This window comes from Vipera berus (genome assembly GCF_964194415.1).
Source record: "Vipera berus genome assembly, chromosome: 1".
Classification (NCBI taxonomy): Eukaryota; Metazoa; Chordata; class Lepidosauria; order Squamata; family Viperidae; genus Vipera; species Vipera berus.
The window spans coordinates 106,226,419-106,243,725 of NC_138202.1; the positions used below are offsets into that span (position 1 = coordinate 106,226,419).

Consider the following 17,307-nt stretch of genomic DNA (forward strand, 5'->3'; position numbering starts at 1 on the left):
GAGGCCAGAAGAGGATTTGTTCTTCTAAGTCTTGCATAAATACCAGGTCATCCTCCTCATTTGCATTCATGATATGGAAATGGAAGAGATTATTGGTCTGGCTTTTTAACAGCAGTTACTCTGAATGTAGGAGAAATCAAAAGCGGTTAAAACCTAAGTGACCACTTCTGGCATTTCCCTGTTGTATGCTCTGCATTGCCAAACTGATGCACCCAATTTGAGCTTCAGATTCAAAGGATCCCCAAATAATCTTTACCTCATTTCCTGAGTGTACCAGCTGGGATTTAACATCACTAGTAGCCAGTGCTTTTTTTGTAAAAGAAAAAGGTGCCGGAACTCACACATCATACAACCCACCTTGCCTACCCTACAAGGTTTCATCCAAAAAAGGTGCCGGAACTCCGTTCTGAGCGTTCTATGAGAAAAAAAAGCCCTGCTAGTAGCAACACTATGGGTGGTAGATTTGTAGTAGCAAATGTATGAGTTGGGGTTGCTCTGTTGATCTTTATTAAATAGCTTAAATTGCTGTTTGCAGTGTTTGTGTTTTTCAGGCAGGTAAAGACATTCAAGTCTTTCAAGCATCTCCTCAGCTAAATGGCTACTAGCTTTTTCAGTTCCCTAACATATTAAAAAGGAATAGAATGAGCAAAGTAATAAGGGTGGAGAGGAACTCACTGAAAGCAGAAAAGGGTGCAAGTGGTTCCGAATTGCATTTTGACAGCAAAAACAGCCACTGTGGAAATCTATGAATTGCATCAAATACTGGTCTGACCTAGTTGTCTCAGAAGCTAGGTTAGGTCAAACAAGGTTAGGATTTGGATAGGAGACTGGGAAGTTGTAAAAACATCCTAGAAGGCAAGGGCAAAACAACTTTCATATGCTTGCCAAGACAACTACAGTGGTTTGGCTATCAAGCTGCCACAAGCCAAGGTTTTCTTGAAGGAGGCTCTACTTTTATTTTTAACCCTTAATTTCCTGAGATATTAAAGATATCTGCAAAAAGATCCTGCCATATAAAACTGGTCAAGGATAGGATATTGTGATGTTTAGAGACTTCCGGTTTTGCGCAGTAGTGACCGGTCGCGGGCTTACGGATTCTCCGCACCCCCACGGCTAATTTCGCCCTGCCTGGGGACCCTAAATGGGTTTAAGTCCCCCCGGAGAGGTGACAAAGAAAGAAGGGTACTCCAGCGATTCTGGAACAGCAGCGGCCATTCCATTCGACTTGGGAAAAGCCTTCTAATCTTTTTATGTAGGATCAAAATATATGGAAGTGAAAAACAAATAGTTGCTGACACCTAGTGGTGGATGAAGACTATGACAGTTATGACTTTAATATAAAACTTGGCAAAACCTGGGAAAAGCTATTCTGTGTTTGTGACCTTCAAAGTTTTAACAACAAAGAACAGCTGTGACAAAAAAAGACAATAATCTGTGCTGTAGACAAAGAGAGAATTATAAATTTCAGGCAAAAAGTCTTTTTTGAACTATTTGGATTATAAATATCTGTTTAATTGGGACTCTAAAGCTATTTGAAGAGAAAAGAAAGGAAGAGAAAAACTCAAATTCTTGGCCATCAAGGATCAGAGATAAGTAGAAAGAACATACCAAGAAAACATAAATATTTTCACAGGAGATATATAGTATACTGCAACTAATTAAAAGAACAATGACTTTAAACCACAAAGAAATCCAAAATAACTTTGAAAATATAAATCAATCTATTTCCAAGTTAACTCTACAACAAAAAATTCCCAGAAAATAACAACAGAGAAGGAGCAGATAAAACAGATAAATGGATATACAATTGAGAATAGAGACTTAAAGATGGAACTTAACAAAACAAGGAAATATGATTTAATTGTAGTGGAAAAAAATTCACAAAAATTGGAAAAAAACAACTTATTCAAAAATAAATCTGAGGACAAGAAAACGGATTGGATAAAATGGACTGTAGAGATGTCAGGAACATCGGAGAGAAAGGAAATGATAAGAGAAGCGGAGAGAAAGAAAAAGATTTTCAACAAACGTGGAAAGGCAGAAGCCCCGTACAAAGACACTTCACCTGATTTACTTTTTATATCTATAGCAACATTTATGAACATACGGAAAAACTTTTTGATTCAGCAAAATACATGGATTAAGATAGATACTGGGCAAAGGAAAAAGACTAAAGTAGAAACCAAGAAAATAGATGATGGGACTTACCAGAGAGAATACTTAAAAAAGAAACATTTGTTTGAATATGGTTAAAGAAATAGAAAGGTTTTGGAATATATATGTCATTCTAAAAGGGATGAATTCCCTAAATAATATAGTATGCTTTTTTGTTCTTTCTTGATATGAATAATATAAAAAAGTTGCAATGACTTAGATAAAGGAAATGTTTTAAATACTTAAAAGTGATTGAATTTAAGAAAATTATAATGGATTAAAATGTTTTGAATAAGAGTTAAAGGACTAGATGACTAAATGTATTAAATGGAATGTTTAAAGATTAAACATATTTTTAATTATGGTTAAAAAGAATAAGAAAATAAGAAATAAATATATATTAGCTTAGGAGGGATATATATTTTAAGTAGTATGTTATTTTTTATGTTTCTTTACTTTTGCTCTCCTTTTGTTTTGTTTTTTCATTGTTCTATCTATTCCTTAATAAATGTAAAATTGTGAGATGGTTCATATGGAAAAATAGAGTTAAATTTTTAAATGTAATTAATTTTTGAAAAAATCTTAACCAGTGAGAATACCTAGAATTTGGTGGGAAAAACAAATTAAAATAAGGACTGTAACAGGATCTATGATAAGGCAATTAGAATGATTGGATAGAAAAGAAATGTTATATTGATGTGACTATTAATTTCAGGAATATTGGGGAAAATTATATATTTGTCATCTATCAAAACAATAAGAATTGTATTAACTCAATGTTTGCAAAAGATGATATTTGGGGAAAAGAGGAAATCAACTAAAACCATTATGTGGATTGTGGATTATAGAAATCAATTGTTATGATTGTTTTACAAATGTAACCCAGACAACACACTGTTCACCAATTATTGTGATTTATGTTTTTTTAAAAAAATTAATAAAATATATTACAAAAAAAGGATATTGTGATGTTTAAACTAGAGAAAGTTCACCTGTGCTTTTCCTTTCAGCTAGCTCTAACATGACAGATATCATCACAACTCTGTTGCAAGACATCCAGGTAACCTGTTTTGCTTGGATTATAGTAAAGTATTGTACACTGATACACAATGTACTTTAAATACACTTTCCTTGCCTAGGAACTTATCTACACCCGGATATAAATACCCATATCTATAGGATAGGAGAGCACACCAGGACCTAAGTAAACTGTGAAATGAACAAAATTTAGTTTGTAGGGCTTACCATTTATTAGTTACCGTAACTCTTACCAAGCCTCAGGGGAAAAAAGGCTGTCTCTTTTGGCAGAGGACCAATTGTTAAAAGCATAATAGTATAACCACGATTATTTGCTCTCTGCAGCCAGATTGGCTTTGGTTCTATCACCTCCTTTGTGGATAGATCTGATAAGTTGTGAAATCAAAAGAATTAACATTTCATCACCTGTTTTCACTTGAAGGTCTGGGTTGGATGGCTAATCTTTATTTTTTCTTTCTGTCCCATCCTACTCCTTGCCAACAGAGGTTTGTATCTTGCCTAATGAGGTGTGTTGTCAGTGCCAATGAACCACAGTACCCTTTTTATGAACTGCTGACTGAACAGCATCTTTCTGGCCTTCAGGCTATTTTGCAAAGAGCCATATGGTCCTCTTGAACATTTAATTTTAGTAAAAAGCAAACTATAAACCAGGGCTGTGATGAAATTTTCTGCAAATGTCATCTTAATTCAAACTTATTCCTTACAACTGTAGTACTTTCACTAAATCTCACATCACTCCACTTTTCCTAATATCTAGTCAAACATATTTCTTCTTGAATGTGCTCGGTTTAGCATTAGTGGATGTATCTCTTGTTCTTTTCCTGCTATGCCCATGAAGGGCCAAAGTTTTATTTGTGCTGAACACATCTACGCCTATTTTCCCCCCACAATAACGCTGTGAGATGAGTGGGCTAAGAGTAAGTGATTGGCATGAAGTCACCCAGTTGGCTTTCAAATTAAGGTGGGACTAGAACTCACAGGCTCCTGATTTCTAGCCTGGTGCCTTAACCACTACACCAAACTTGCTCATTCAACATCACATTTTGATTTATTTCTGTTATCTATTGGTCTATTTCAGCCATCTCATGCCATAGTGGTTAAGTTGTGATTTAGGAGTGGTCAGATCCAGCCATGGAAGCTTACTCATTGACTTTGGGACAGCTACTTTTTCTCAATTCAGCTTACTTAAGTTGTTGTGTAGAAAAATAGGAGGGAACACAATGAATACAACCTTGAGTTCCTGAATAAATTCTGTTGGATAATTTTAGTTTTGTATTTAAGAGCCTTATTCTCACCTTAGATATGTACAAATTCAAGCTAATACTTCTTCCTCTTCATTCTGTGCTTCCTTATGTACATACCGTATACAGTATGCAGTTTGCTGCCTTTAAAAAAAAGCCACATCCAATACTCATGGTATGCATAATTCTACATTTAAATTTTCCTTACTCAAAGCAGAAACGAAATGGTTGTTTATGTAAACTTGATTTTATTTTGTTTTGGAGTGAGCACCACTGGTTTTAGAAAAGGATATGTATCCATTTAAAATAAATATTAACATGACCAATGCCCATTCTTTATATATTTTTAAAATATGCTGTAACAAATGGCCTCAACCCGTTAGGCCCATGCCAGTCAAAATCCTGAAGCTGAGTTTACTTTCCTCTGTCCAGATGTCTTATCACTTTAGTGGCACCTGTGGTGTCGGCTCTCTCGCTTTGTGCTACGGTGGCCTCGGTGAGTGGATTCTGAACAATGAATGAGATCTTAGGCAGCAGTTATCCACTTGCGCAACACAGGATACCACGCACTCTTGCTACTATGGCTGAAGTCTCCATTTGTCAATCTCTGGTATCGGAAGTCTCCCTCCAGGCAGAATTATTGTCTCAATCCCTGGAAGAACAATGAGTCAAGAATCGCCATTGACGGTAACAGGAGTTACTGCTTCCTATTTTTGTGTAAGGGAAGGGCTTAAACCTCAGCAAAAACGGCTGCCTCCGCAAAGACCAATAGGACGAATACTGCGCGCTGTTCGCCGAAAAAAAAAAGGCTGCTCAAAGTACGAGACCAACAAATTAGATCTCCCGATCACTGCAGAGCGTCGTTATCTCCCCACTGGAAGAAAAAAAAACACCACCAAGCGAACAAAGGAACTTTCCTCGCTTTCTTGACAAGAGATCATTAAACGAAGACATTATTTTAACGCAGCCCCCTGTGGCAAAGCCAGAAAGCCTACGTTAAATGCCAGCAGGACGCTTCGCCCGGGCGTATCCATTCTCACCGCAACCCTGCAGCGATTCTGCCTCGGCAAGGGGAATTCGAACCGCGCTTATCCCACGGGATCGGGAGTCCCCCCGAGCAAACGCGCCCCAATCCACGATCTATGGAGAACCCCATTGCCTGGTTTCCAAACGGTGGAGCCTTCCCCGCTCAACCCGACCCGCCCCGGCTTTGGAAACCCGCGTTTGCTCTGTCTCGTCCTGACGTGCTTATAGTCACCTAGCTTTGTTTTCTTTTCTTAAAGCCCTTCATTCCAATTTTTTTTTCAGTTACCCGAGGCTCGGGTTAAAACAAAAAGAACAGGCCTTCCACGTATCTTTTTCTCTCTCTCCCCCACCCCCGGATTCATACGACTCAAATTCTGTTCCTTACGCTACTTCCTCAAAGTTTTGTGTTTGTGTTTTTTTTAAAAAAAAAGCAACGACGACGGCAATGACAACAACGAAGTACGATCGCAACGAAGAGAGCCGTTGGCGACTGCAAACAAAGAGAGCCGAGAGCTGCGCACGGGCCGGGTGTCATGTTACTCAAGGCGCTGTTTAAAACATTCGATCCCCGCCACCGCCTTCCCATTCCCCACCCCCAAAACACAGCCACGACGGACAAGCCACGCCGCCCAATGGCGAGGACAGAGGGAGTTTTGGCGCTTCGCCACCCTGGGCTCTTCGTCCAATAGAGAACGGGACTAGGCGGGACAACGCCCTGGGTAGAATGGAGGCTCTACCAATGGCAGGAGTGTTATTGCAGAGAAATAGTATTATGCTAATCGATGTTTTGCTCGAACTCACTCGGTGAGAGCTTTAAAAAGCCAAGCAGCCCCCGGGCAGGCGGTTAGAAGGAGAGTGAGGTGCGGCGGGTTAGCGAGAGTGAGTTTGGGGCGCAACGGGTGGTTCTTCGGGCTAAAGGGCGGCGAAATCCTTGTCCTCCTCCACTTCGACTCCGATTTGGATTTGTAAAGACGCTCGGAGCCGCTTCGCTTCCCTTCTTCGCCATCGCCACCTCCGGGTGAAGGAACCTGCCCGCTCCCGATCTTATCTATCGTCGCCGCTGCCGCCACCATGTCCAACGTGCACCTCTCTAGTGCCTCGGCTTTGGAGCGCCTGGCGGCTCGCCGGACATTCCCTTTGCACGCTCGCACCGGGGTGTGCAGGAACCTGTTTGGTCCCGTGGATCACGACGAGCTCAAGCGGGAGCTGAAGAGCAAATTGCGGGAGATCTGCGAGGAGGGCCAGAGGCGCTGGGGCTACGACTTCCAAACCGAGACGCCGCTGGCCGGTTCGGGGAGCCTGCAGTGGGAAGAGGTAGACGGAGAATCCGAGCCCGCTTTCTACAGGGAAACGCTACAGGTTGGGAGGTGCCGCTTCCCGGTGCTGATGGTAAGATCGACGCCTCCGCCTGGAGATGAGGTGGCGTCTCTTGAGTTCGATCCCCGAGACCCTCACCAGGAGCTGGGGCTTTCTTCGACTCCCTCCCCGCTTAGCCCGCAGGACAACCCGGCCGCCTTGGAAGGCACGACGTCGGCAGGCGAGGAGCGCCTCAGCCAGGAGGACAAGGCCGACGAGCGCCACAGCTACTCAGGGATTATAATCAAGCCTGTCCCGTGTGTCGCTGCGGCTCTTAAAAGAGCATCGTCAACCAGCGTAGCTCACATCACAGGTAAGGCAGAACGAGCCTCGGGCTGCATTGCACTTGCGTCGGCAGAGACATTGCATCAGTCTTACCCGCCCGCATTAAAAATATTTCACTCGCGGCCCCCAACCTCCCAGTTACGGGAAGGTAATCTCCTCCGTGGTTTTTTCCACGCACGTACACACGCACACGCGATGCGTGCTCTGGAGAGTGCCCTAAACGTCGCCCCGAGGCGCTGGCTCTGTTTAAGATTCCGCACAGGTCCCTGGGGCTGGGCTGGGCTGGAAAATGCTTACGCAGCACATCGCGCTCTGCAGGCGAGCCCTTGTCGGCTGCCTCTTTTGCGACGTAAACAAACCGTACTAGCTGCACCGCTCGGCGTTGGAGGACAGGGGGAGCCAAGAACCCGGGCTGGTCGACGGCCGTGCAAAGAGCCCAGCAGGGCGGGTCCCTTGTACGCGAAACGATTGTTTTTCGACGGGTCCTGGTTCTTAATGGGTGTGTCTCTTTCAAACTAAAAGTTTGGCTGCCGCGCTCCCCTTCCCCCCTCCCCCCAAGCCCGACTAATATTTTTATCCCTTTCTTTGGGTCTAACGATCTTTAGATTTCTTCGCAAAGCGGAAAAGAGTCGTAGACAGAGTGGCCGGCGATCATAGCAGCCCGATGGCAACTTCGGTCACAGCGGTGCCTAACGAGCAGACACCCCGGAAAAGGCTCCGATGAACGAGGTGAGAGATCGTGCTGGCGCTTTAAGGTTCCTCTTCTCCCTCCCCCCGCTTTCCCCCCCCCCTCCTGGACCGTTCTCAAGGTCGGCCTCTCGGCTCCTTTTCCACCAGAGGAAGGGAACGGTTCAGTTTCAGCTGGATTAGTACAAAACTCGGGAGGATGGTGAGAGAGAGCAGCAGCGAGAAGGACAAGAACTCGTTTAGCACAAGAGCTTCCTGATTGTGGACCCATCTGTTAACTTGGATGGAGGACCGAAGGGAAGAAGAACCCCTTGCAGAATAGGAAGAGAATGGAAATAACGCTGCCTTTTTTTAAAAAAAAAATGCTGGAGTAGACTTTATAATTGGGCAGATATATATGCTCCTGGGGTGACATTTGGTGAAAAAACACTACAAAAAGGAGGAAGGCTTGTTTCTTTTCTCCCAAGACTCCACGGTGGTTGTTGTTGTTGTGTTGATTCATTCGTGGATTTTCTGAGTAAAAAGTGGCCCAGCTTTTGTGCTAGCCTGTTCCCCCTGAGCTGCAGTGTCTGGGACAGTTTTCTGCACATGCTTGATTGGTGGTGATTTTTCTCTTTCAGATTTTGCACTATATAATACCGAAGTGATTGTTTCCTTGGAAACACCAAGAGCTTGAGAGGCCCTTCCTCTCCGTGTGTCAAAGGGGGCTGGCGAGTCAGACTAGACCAGCCTAAGGAAGAAGTCGCCTGTTTGTTTTTTTCCGCTCCTCCTCTTCTAACTCGTGCCCCGAAGGAACTGCTTGAACCTCCATGTAGCAAAAGTGGCTGACTAACAGTCGCCTGACGGAGCAGTGTTAATTTACAACTGTGCAATGTATTATGTTTTTTTATGTATTATACCTAATGTGCGTACACTGGCCAGAAGTGTAAAAGCTTTAAAGTCACCTATATAAAATGTTTAATCTTTGCTGAATTCTCAGTGCAAAAAAAAACCCCACAAAAAAACAAAAGTATAATTTGTAAAAAAAAGTGCAAACAACTTAAAAGAGTTATACTAACTTATATTTTCTATTTATGTCAAAAGGTGGATGGATACCTTTGACACCCAGTAGTGAGTTTTTGTGTTTCCCCCATTTGGTTAAGCCAAAGGGCACCATATATATTTGCTTTTGTTGTTATTTACAAAAAATGTAAATTTATTTTTATAGTGGGATTTTGCATTCACAAAATGTAGCTATGAATCAAAATTACATTTAGTTATACTTGAAAGAAATCTGATAAGGTTCCTGAGCTGGTCTGTACCACTGCCATCCCAAACATATGCTACAATGTTAAAATAAAAAGGAATCAAGTGTCTGTTAACTGTATTTCTTGCTTTTACTTTCACTTTTAAGCATAACATTGCACAAATACACATGCACCCTTGTTTTCTTTTTAAAAATCCTCCCTAAATGCAGCTAATGTATAAGTAGTTCTTCAGTTAGTGACCACAATTGGGGCAAGTAACTTGGTGATTGTGTAAAGCAGTTGCTAAGTCAAAATTGTGCTTTAGCTTTACTTTACAGACCTGCGAAGGTGGTAAATGCAGAGATTGATTGTAAAGTTACTTTTGCATCACTGTCATAACATAACCAGTTACTCAACAAAACAGTTACTAAATGAAGCCTACCTGTAAGTTATTTGTTCCTTAATTTATCCTTTCCCTGTGTATATTCTTTGAAAAGTAGTGGTCTTCAATTACATATTCTATGAGATGTCTATCTAGGAATCTAGTTTCCCCCATCATGGGATGGGGTCTGGCAGTAAGATAGATTGGAATAACTGAGAAATTTGTGTTCATATTTGTGTTCAAAGTAATAGCCCTTGAGTATGGATTCCATGGAAATGACTTTCACAACTAGACATAGTCATAATAAATAAATATTGAACAACTTTAATTTGGGTATGCAGCTGCACAACATAACCTCAGAGGGAAAGCCATTTTTGGACATACTTTTATGGATCACATCTGTACTTGGGGCATTAACCTACTTACCAGTAGTCCTCAATATACATTCATTCAGTTACTGTTGGCAGTGCTGAAAACCTGACTTCTGACCAGTCCTTGCACGTAAGGCCCATTTATAGCATCCCCTGCAATGGCCACATGATCAAAATTATGACACATGACAGCCAACATGTATTTTACAATGATTGTAGCATTCTGGGAGCAGGATGGTCATTTGCAACTTCCCAGGGGAACTTCCAACAAGCAAAGCCAGTGGGGGCAGCTGGATTTGATTAACCATAACAAAAAGGTAAATAGGTCACAACTCATTTAATGACTGCATTGCTTAGCAAAATCCCAATCATGGTTGTAAATGTGAGGACTATATACACATACACACACACATGTATACACACACACACACACACACACACACACACAGAGAGACTTGCATTAAGTAATGACCTTACAATGAGATACAGATACTCTACAATACCTGAACAGCCTTTCTAGTATTAGAAAAACCTTTGGTGTTTAATATTAGACATGTTAAATCTTTACCACCCTCTTGTTTACCATAAGCCATGTGAGTAATATTCTCCCACACTAGCTTTATGCAATTGACAAAAAATAAAATGTGATCCATAGAAACAGTTCACTTTCAGGTATTGCAATATTTCTTGCCATTTATAAAAAAAATGCAAGTATAACTTGAGCATCATAAGCATGACCTGAAAGACTGAAGCATCTTTTAAGATTTACATAAATACACAAAATAAGTTAAATTCCATTAGTATTGGGTTAGGTATCTTCTGTGTTCAGGTATATCTCTATGGTTAATCCACAAACTGTGTGTGTGTGTGTGTGGTTATGTAAAAGTTTACATAAAATAGAGCAGAAACCACTGCATCATTTGCCCACCTGTTCACATAAGATATGTGTCTCTACCATTATGATAATACACCAGTATAGACCAGTATCAAGGAAAGTTTCTCTTGGCATCTATCAAGTACTAATTAATATAGATTGAAGGGTCATTAAGAGCCTAGCTGCAGAAAATAGTTAAAAAGTTGGCAATATCTTAGTAGTCTCTTGGTACCATATGCACTTAATTAATTTCAGTAATACTGACTTCTAGCTCTATAAGTATTTGCAGTTTGAGGTACAAAGCTGCTTCATGGGGTTAATTTTGTTCAGCTGCCAAAGGCACAGCATGACTGTAGCTATCCCATTTCTTTGAGGAACAGCTGAAAGATAAAATGAAAGCCACGGTCCTGTGCTGAAAGAGTCTATTCATTGTTTTATCTCTTCCACATCTTGAAAAGGTAGATGGCTGTGTATGCCTACAAATGCCACCTCTTTCAAAGCAAGGCCCACCTTAAAGAAGGAAGAAAGATAGGATACTTTTCTAAGCATATTTGTGGTTTGTGCTTTTGTGTGGTACTTAATAGAATTTGTCTGCTGGAAAAATAGAGCCTGCTGCCAAAATAAAACCCTTCTGTCCTCTTGTAGCCTTTGCCTAGAACCTCCCAATCTAGGCTGCAAAAATCTGGACCGCCATCAGATGGTAGTGAAGAAGTATAAAACTTTTAAATCTTTTGCCATTTGGTGGCTATCCAAATTCTTGCAGACTGCATGTTGTAACACTACATATGCCTCCAAATGTCCAACAAATTAGGAGGTTATTCAGATCTAGTTCAGGAGATGCAATGGGATGAAAGAAAGAAGTAAATTGCGTGGGGAAATGGGATTCATTTAAGTGGCAGTAGGTACTGGCTTTTAAATATACACACACACAAATAGGAGATGAGTCTGAAAAAATAGTTAATTGCACAATTACCTTGAGTTGCTTACGGAATGTGATATAGGATCCACATCCGCCTACCTGCTGTTTTCTAATACAGATAAAATAATAAGTTCATGCATTGTGGTAAGCTATTATTTACTAAACCACGATGTAGCTAGCTGGATTTTCTAAACACACTAAAACACACTATGATGTATCAATAACAATGGCTGGGTTTGTACAACTAGCTACCATAATTCAAAACCTCATTTTATCTGAGCGTAACAGATGAATCTCAAAATGGGTGGAAACATATATTTCACTGGTGGGAACATTTCTGAGTGGAGTTCTGCCATCTTCTTTTATGAGATTTATGAGAAGCAGAGGGAATTGGAGGGAAAAGGAGAAGTTGGGAATTGTAGCTCTTCATTTCAGTCAATGGAAAAGTTTCACTGAAGAAAAATCCATTCCCTCCAGAGCAGGCTTTTGTTGGATTCACCTTAATGTATTTGCTTATGGTTAACTTAGTCACAGTTTTTTCAGATTCACATGACACACTGAACTATAAATGAATTCTGGGCATGCACAATATTGTAGTCTTAACCCAAATCAATCCAATTATCCTACTCAAAATACATCCACTGAAGTCCTTTAAGTCTGGATCCAGTCTAATATTTATTTAACAAACATGTTTTCACTTTGAATGTATCATAGGAGTTCACAGACCATAGAGCTATAATTGGCTGCATATTGTTCTTCATTTATAATCCCAATTATGTATTTGCCTGCTACACAAGTGGGCAATACCCACATGAGTATGTTCTTTATTCAAGAAGTTTAGAGCTTTGGGATAAAGGGGAAAAATCATGTGTGAAAATTGACTTCAGTGACTAACAGTAATTTTATGACTGAGGTAATCCCTCTCTTGCTTAACTGGGTTAAGGACAGGGTTAGCATATCATGTGAACTCAAAAATCAGGTTAATATTGAAATTGGAGAAAACTAACTAAAATCACGTATGTTTGAATTAAACCAACCTCCCCCCAGTCACCTGCCTTATCCAGGAGAGGTCAATCAAATGTTTTCTTTCGGCTATCAGATAGAGCAGAAAGCCTGGTATGCCTTATCAAGAGCTATACTTCTTTTACATTTTATTTTCACTGCCCTGCATGGGTAGACAGGTAGGTGAAGAGGCAGAAACAGGATGGGATGAAATGAGGGCTGTAACCCACATCTGCTATCACACATGGTTGTTGTTGTTTTATTTTAAAAACAGCTTTTTAAAAAGACAGCAAGTTAGCCTGAGCAAAAGAGGCTAATACAGAAGCCTAGATATTCTGAGGCAGGGTTGTCAAACTCACAACGTCACGTGACGTGTCGCAACATATCACGACTTTTTTTGCCATTGCCAGCAATGGTGTGGGTGCAGTTTCACTATGATGTATCCGGCCTGCGGGCAGCAGTTTGACACCCCTGTTCTAACTTTAATCTTGTCTGATGAGTTATTTGCTAGAGTACAACAGTAACACAGTTGGTTAGCCATATTGTGTGAACACAATTACTGTATTCTCCATGTATAAAACAAGCTATAACATATGCATGAGAAAAGCCCCAGGGAAATAGCCAAGTTAGATGTGCCAAATGAAGCAAGTCTTGGAATACAGATATACAAGATATTTTATAAGATAAACCAGTTATCTTAGGGTATAAATGCTCATAGATTCTAGAGCCGACTTTGTCATATGAAAAAAATACAAAAATATAAAGATAAGTGACTTATCTCCCACATACATACAAATACATATACATACACACACACACACGCATGCACACGTATTCTTTGGCAGAGAATTAGTTTGCTCATAACACTTTATTTGTTGCCTGAATTTCATCAGTCTGCATTGTGTACAAGAATTTGTGATAAAATTTTCTATGATTCTTGGTAACTAGACACACATATGTATTGATTTTAGTGACATCAGTACAGAAGTGGTATGCTACTGCTTTCTATCAACATATTTTTTCAACTTTTTTGAAAGAAAAAATGTTTTTTTCAATTTTCCAGTTTAGTCCAGTCTTGGGATTTTTAGTGGTCTTCCATCCATATATTCATGACACGAATGAGTTCCAATCCTGCCTGTGTACACACAAACACATATAATACGCACACACAAAATGGAACATATATACAGATATTCCTTAACTTACAATCATAACTGAATGAAAAATGTCTGTTGCTAAGCAAGATAGTTAAGTCAGTTGCAATCCATTTTATAACCATTTTTGTCACTGCTGTTAAGTGAATACTGCATTTGATAAGTGAATCGTGTGATCATTAAGTAAATCTGGTTCCTCCCCCCCCCATTGACTTTGCTTGTTGGAAGGCGACTGGAAAGTTTACAGATGGTAACCATATGACCCCAGGACAGTGCGGCTACATGCCAATTGCTAAGTGCCCAAATTTTGATCACATGAACATGCTACAATGAACATAAGTGTGAAAACCAGTCATTAGTCACTTTTTCAGTGCTGTTGTTACTTCAAACAGCCACTGAATGAATGGTTGGAAATCGAGAACTATCTGTATATGGAAGATCAGCCAAGGTCATATAGGTGCTGTCCCGTTTGAATTGGTACTACTAGATCTATGGTAGCTCTTCCACTGCACTGTATTCAGAGAAACCAGTGGTTCCCAACCTTTCTGGATTGGTGGTTTGGTGCAGGGGGGAGTGGGGATAGTTCAGTGCGAGTGACAGGGGTTCAGACACATTTGCAGAGTATATTTGCCGCTTGTGTGAGTTAAGCTTCATGCACGTGTGCTCGCCAGCTGTTTGCCCAACCTGGTTCTGAACATGCGACAGCCCACTAGTAGGCCGCGGTCCGGAAGTTGGAGACCCCTAGTCTAGTCACAATAGTATATATTATTAGTTTTCATACCATAGCTAATAGTGTTCAGCTAATTACCTTATTTATGTCACTGTGATTTTCAAAATCTTGGTGTCTGAATGTTTCTTTCAATTCCATAATATTGACAAATTTAAGGCAATAATTTTAAAATACTTTCTGAAAGAAATATCAATAAAATAAACTGTCTCATCGTGGACACTTCCAAATAAAAATCTGTAGAACTTTATGACCATATGTGCGTGCTGTTAAAAAGCTGATGCTTCCAATGAATGGCACTTGCTGTTCAAATACAGGTGTAAAATTATATGCTGTAGTTTTAAGATTGCAATGCCATCAAAGTAAAACACATTTTAAGTCTTAGCAATTTCCCATAAACTGAAGTATATCTTTAACATTTTTACTGAAATTGATAAAAGCTAACCAGATTTAAATGTGAGGTAAAAGAAAATGTATGGGCTAGGATTGCTTCTGAAAATCTCTTTAGTTGTGGGCTATTGAGACACCTAAGGTTACCAGATCAAAGTAGCAAAGCTCTGGACCGCCAGTAAGTGGCAGCAAAATACACTTCCCGGATTTTTGTAGCCCAACCTAGATTTCTCCGAACTGCTCATAAATTATTAAGGATCAGAGTACAGAATAGTTTAGGAATGAGTATTTAAAAAGTAAAAAGCAATTATCTTTGCCACCTCAATAGAACAGGGTAAAATCAGTCCGACGCATTCAGAAGCATTTGCGATCGGAATCGTGCTTTTTCCCAGTCCCTTCCAAGAAATGGCTTGGAATTTAAATTTCCCCGATACATTGAAAATTTAAAAAGCACTATTATCACTTTTATTAAGTACTAAGTATTATGTGGCGTATTTTATTAAGCACTTAATGAGCATTATTAAATAGCCTACAGCGAAGTAGCCACATTAGTTTATACTAACATACTTTACTGCCTACCGTATACCGACATAAAACTCCAGCAACTGTGTCTCTTGAAAGGCGAACCGATAAACGTTGTAAGTTCTTCTGCTCTGTATGAGAAAATAAGGCTGCAGAGTTTCAGATTATTATAATAAAATGAAGAGCTAAGATCCCCAGACCTTTTATTCTCTACTCCAGTTCGCTCTATCAAACCTTATTAAATATTGGTTACCAGTAAATGTGTAAAAGACTCAGATAATGTAGCATCAAGACAGCGAGTCATAATGTTGGTTAGAATGAGATGTCTTTCGAGATTCCACTGCGTCCGACAGGAGTTACTTCGTGATCACTCGGCACGCGTCTTGCAGCCCTCTTGCATTTTCTTTCCAAGTGAATTTCACTGTTTGCCACGAGGACTTACGGTAAAACATACACGTTATTCATGTCTGCGTGGGTGGGGGGGAGGCCTCTTATTAACCTCTTAAATAAAATTGGGTTAATTCAGCGGAAGGTTAAGGATCAGCCAGCAAACAGAAAGATTAGGAAATATGACGATACTTAAAGCCATTTAGAGAAGACTGCTTATCTGTTTTTCCCAAAATACACGCGGGGCACTGCAAAAATCCTCGTCAAATCAAGCCAGCCTGGTTTTCACTGGGCGGGTGTTTACTGCATTTTACGGTAGCTTCCGCGTTCCCCGAACTTTCTTCTTACGTCGCTGTAAAATATTCATAAGCGGCACCCTAGTGACCTTTATGGCCCCGCCCCTTCGGAGCCCTGCTGTGGGTTTGAGCTTGGCGCGCTTTTCTGCTTTGTCCGTTCCCGGCACTTTGGAGTTAAAACGTTACTGACCTTTTTTTTTTTAGCCCTCTTTGGGGATGACTTTCCCGCTTACTCGGAAGTAAACACAATGGAACCTGCTTCCGATCAAAGGCGCTAAAGAGCCGCAGGCAACTGGGGATTTCCCGCCTTTCCTAGGAAGTAGCGCTGGAACGCGCGCAGATTCCAGCACATCTGTCGAGAATAAAATACTTGCTGTAACTACTGCGGGAACTTTAAGTGAACTGGGTGGAGTACGAGGGAAAGTGAAACACTAGATCGGGTTTGGAAGGAAAAAGCGCTCGGGGCCCCTTTCCGCTTTCGAGGTGGTTCGGGGTTCAAATTCAGAGGAGGGGACGTTAAGCAGATCAGACCAACGAAAAAAGGAGGAGAAAGATCTAGGTCAGGGGTCTTCAAACTTGGCCCTTTTATGACTTGTGGACTTCAACTCCCAGAATTCCTCAGCCAGCTTTGCTGGCTGAGGAATTCTGGGAGTTGAAGTCCACAAGTCATAAAAGGGCCAAGTTTGAAGACCCCTGATCTAGGTTTTCTCGGGATGTGTGGAGCGGTATAGAGCCCACAAGAGACGCGTTGGTGAAATCTTGTCTTCGGTCTTGCCGAGCTCGGAAGGCGTTTGCGAAACTCCCGGCGTCCAGGGGAAGTGCGGACGGAGGAATCGCTCGCCCTTCTCCCAAGCTTCTGTTACGCGAAGAAGGTTTCCGAGCGAGGGCCCGCGGTATCTGCCAACGAGCAGATTAGGGGAACCTCCGGATTTTGACAACCACCTGAGGAGGTAGCTTGAAAATAGGGCAGAGAAGAACTAACCCTTTAGTTTCAGTTTGGGGTACAAATAAAAATGGCCTATTTCTGGTCTTTTCCCCCCTCTCCTTTCCTAATCAGTGATCTTGTATGACAGAGGTCTTCAAACTTGGCAACTTTAAGACTTGTGGACTTCAACTCCCAGAATTCCTCAGCCAGCCTTGGCTGGCTGAGGAATTCTGGGAGTTGAAGTCCACAAGCCTTGAAGTTGCCAAGTTTGAAGACCCCTGTTGTATGATCTCTTGGAAGCGCGCGGGGGGGGGGAAGACATTTTTAAAAAGGATCCAGTGCGCT

The 17,307-nt window shown here is 41.0% G+C and overlaps 2 protein-coding genes and 1 long non-coding RNA gene across 4 annotated transcripts in view; 1 reads left to right on the forward strand and 2 right to left on the reverse strand.

Annotated features, from left to right (window-relative positions):
• The window catches only part of SLC67A1 (solute carrier family 67 member 1), a gene marked incomplete at its 5' end in the record, with an annotated part of 117,411 nt that extends 110,879 nt beyond the window's left edge, over positions 1–6,532 (reverse strand). Inside the window, 2 exons of the mRNA XM_081330413.1 lie at positions 5,135–5,220; positions 6,261–6,532. Coding sequence (XP_081186539.1) covers positions 5,135–5,220; positions 6,261–6,532 — 358 coding nt within the window. The remainder of the gene's footprint in view (positions 1–5,134; positions 5,221–6,260) is intronic.
• Positions 6,235–9,148, forward strand: CDKN1C (cyclin dependent kinase inhibitor 1C). The gene is made up of 3 exons (XM_081318839.1): positions 6,235–7,128; positions 7,706–7,829; positions 8,408–9,148. Exons 1-2 carry the CDS (start codon positions 6,531–6,533, stop codon positions 7,822–7,824), a joined length of 717 nt encoding a protein of 238 aa, XP_081174965.1. The 5' UTR covers positions 6,235–6,530; the 3' UTR covers positions 7,825–7,829; positions 8,408–9,148.
• A 4,145-nt stretch (positions 9,149–13,293) lies between these two features.
• LOC308660542 lies at positions 13,294–16,020 on the reverse strand. 2 transcript variants are annotated; one of them, XR_014024752.1, is made up of 3 exons: positions 15,608–16,020; positions 15,412–15,485; positions 13,294–14,461 (listed from the first exon to the last, which is right to left on the reverse strand). It is a non-coding gene; the product is annotated as an uncharacterized lncRNA (long non-coding RNA). The 2 variants fall into 2 exon arrangements; XR_014024753.1 differs by adding an exon at positions 14,524–14,622 and having other exon boundaries at positions 13,294–13,696; positions 15,412–16,020.
• Positions 16,021–17,307: the final 1,287 nt, after the last annotated feature.

Excerpts from the sequence above, each read along its gene's own strand:
- CDKN1C (XM_081318839.1), top strand. The coding sequence starts at position 6,531 with ATGTCCAACGTGCACCTCTCTAGTGCCTCGGCTTTGGAGCGCCTGGCG. Across the intron at positions 7,129-7,705 it reads CAGCGTAGCTCACATCACAG|ATTTCTTCGCAAAGCGGAAA; the intron begins GTAAGGCAGAAC and ends AACGATCTTTAG.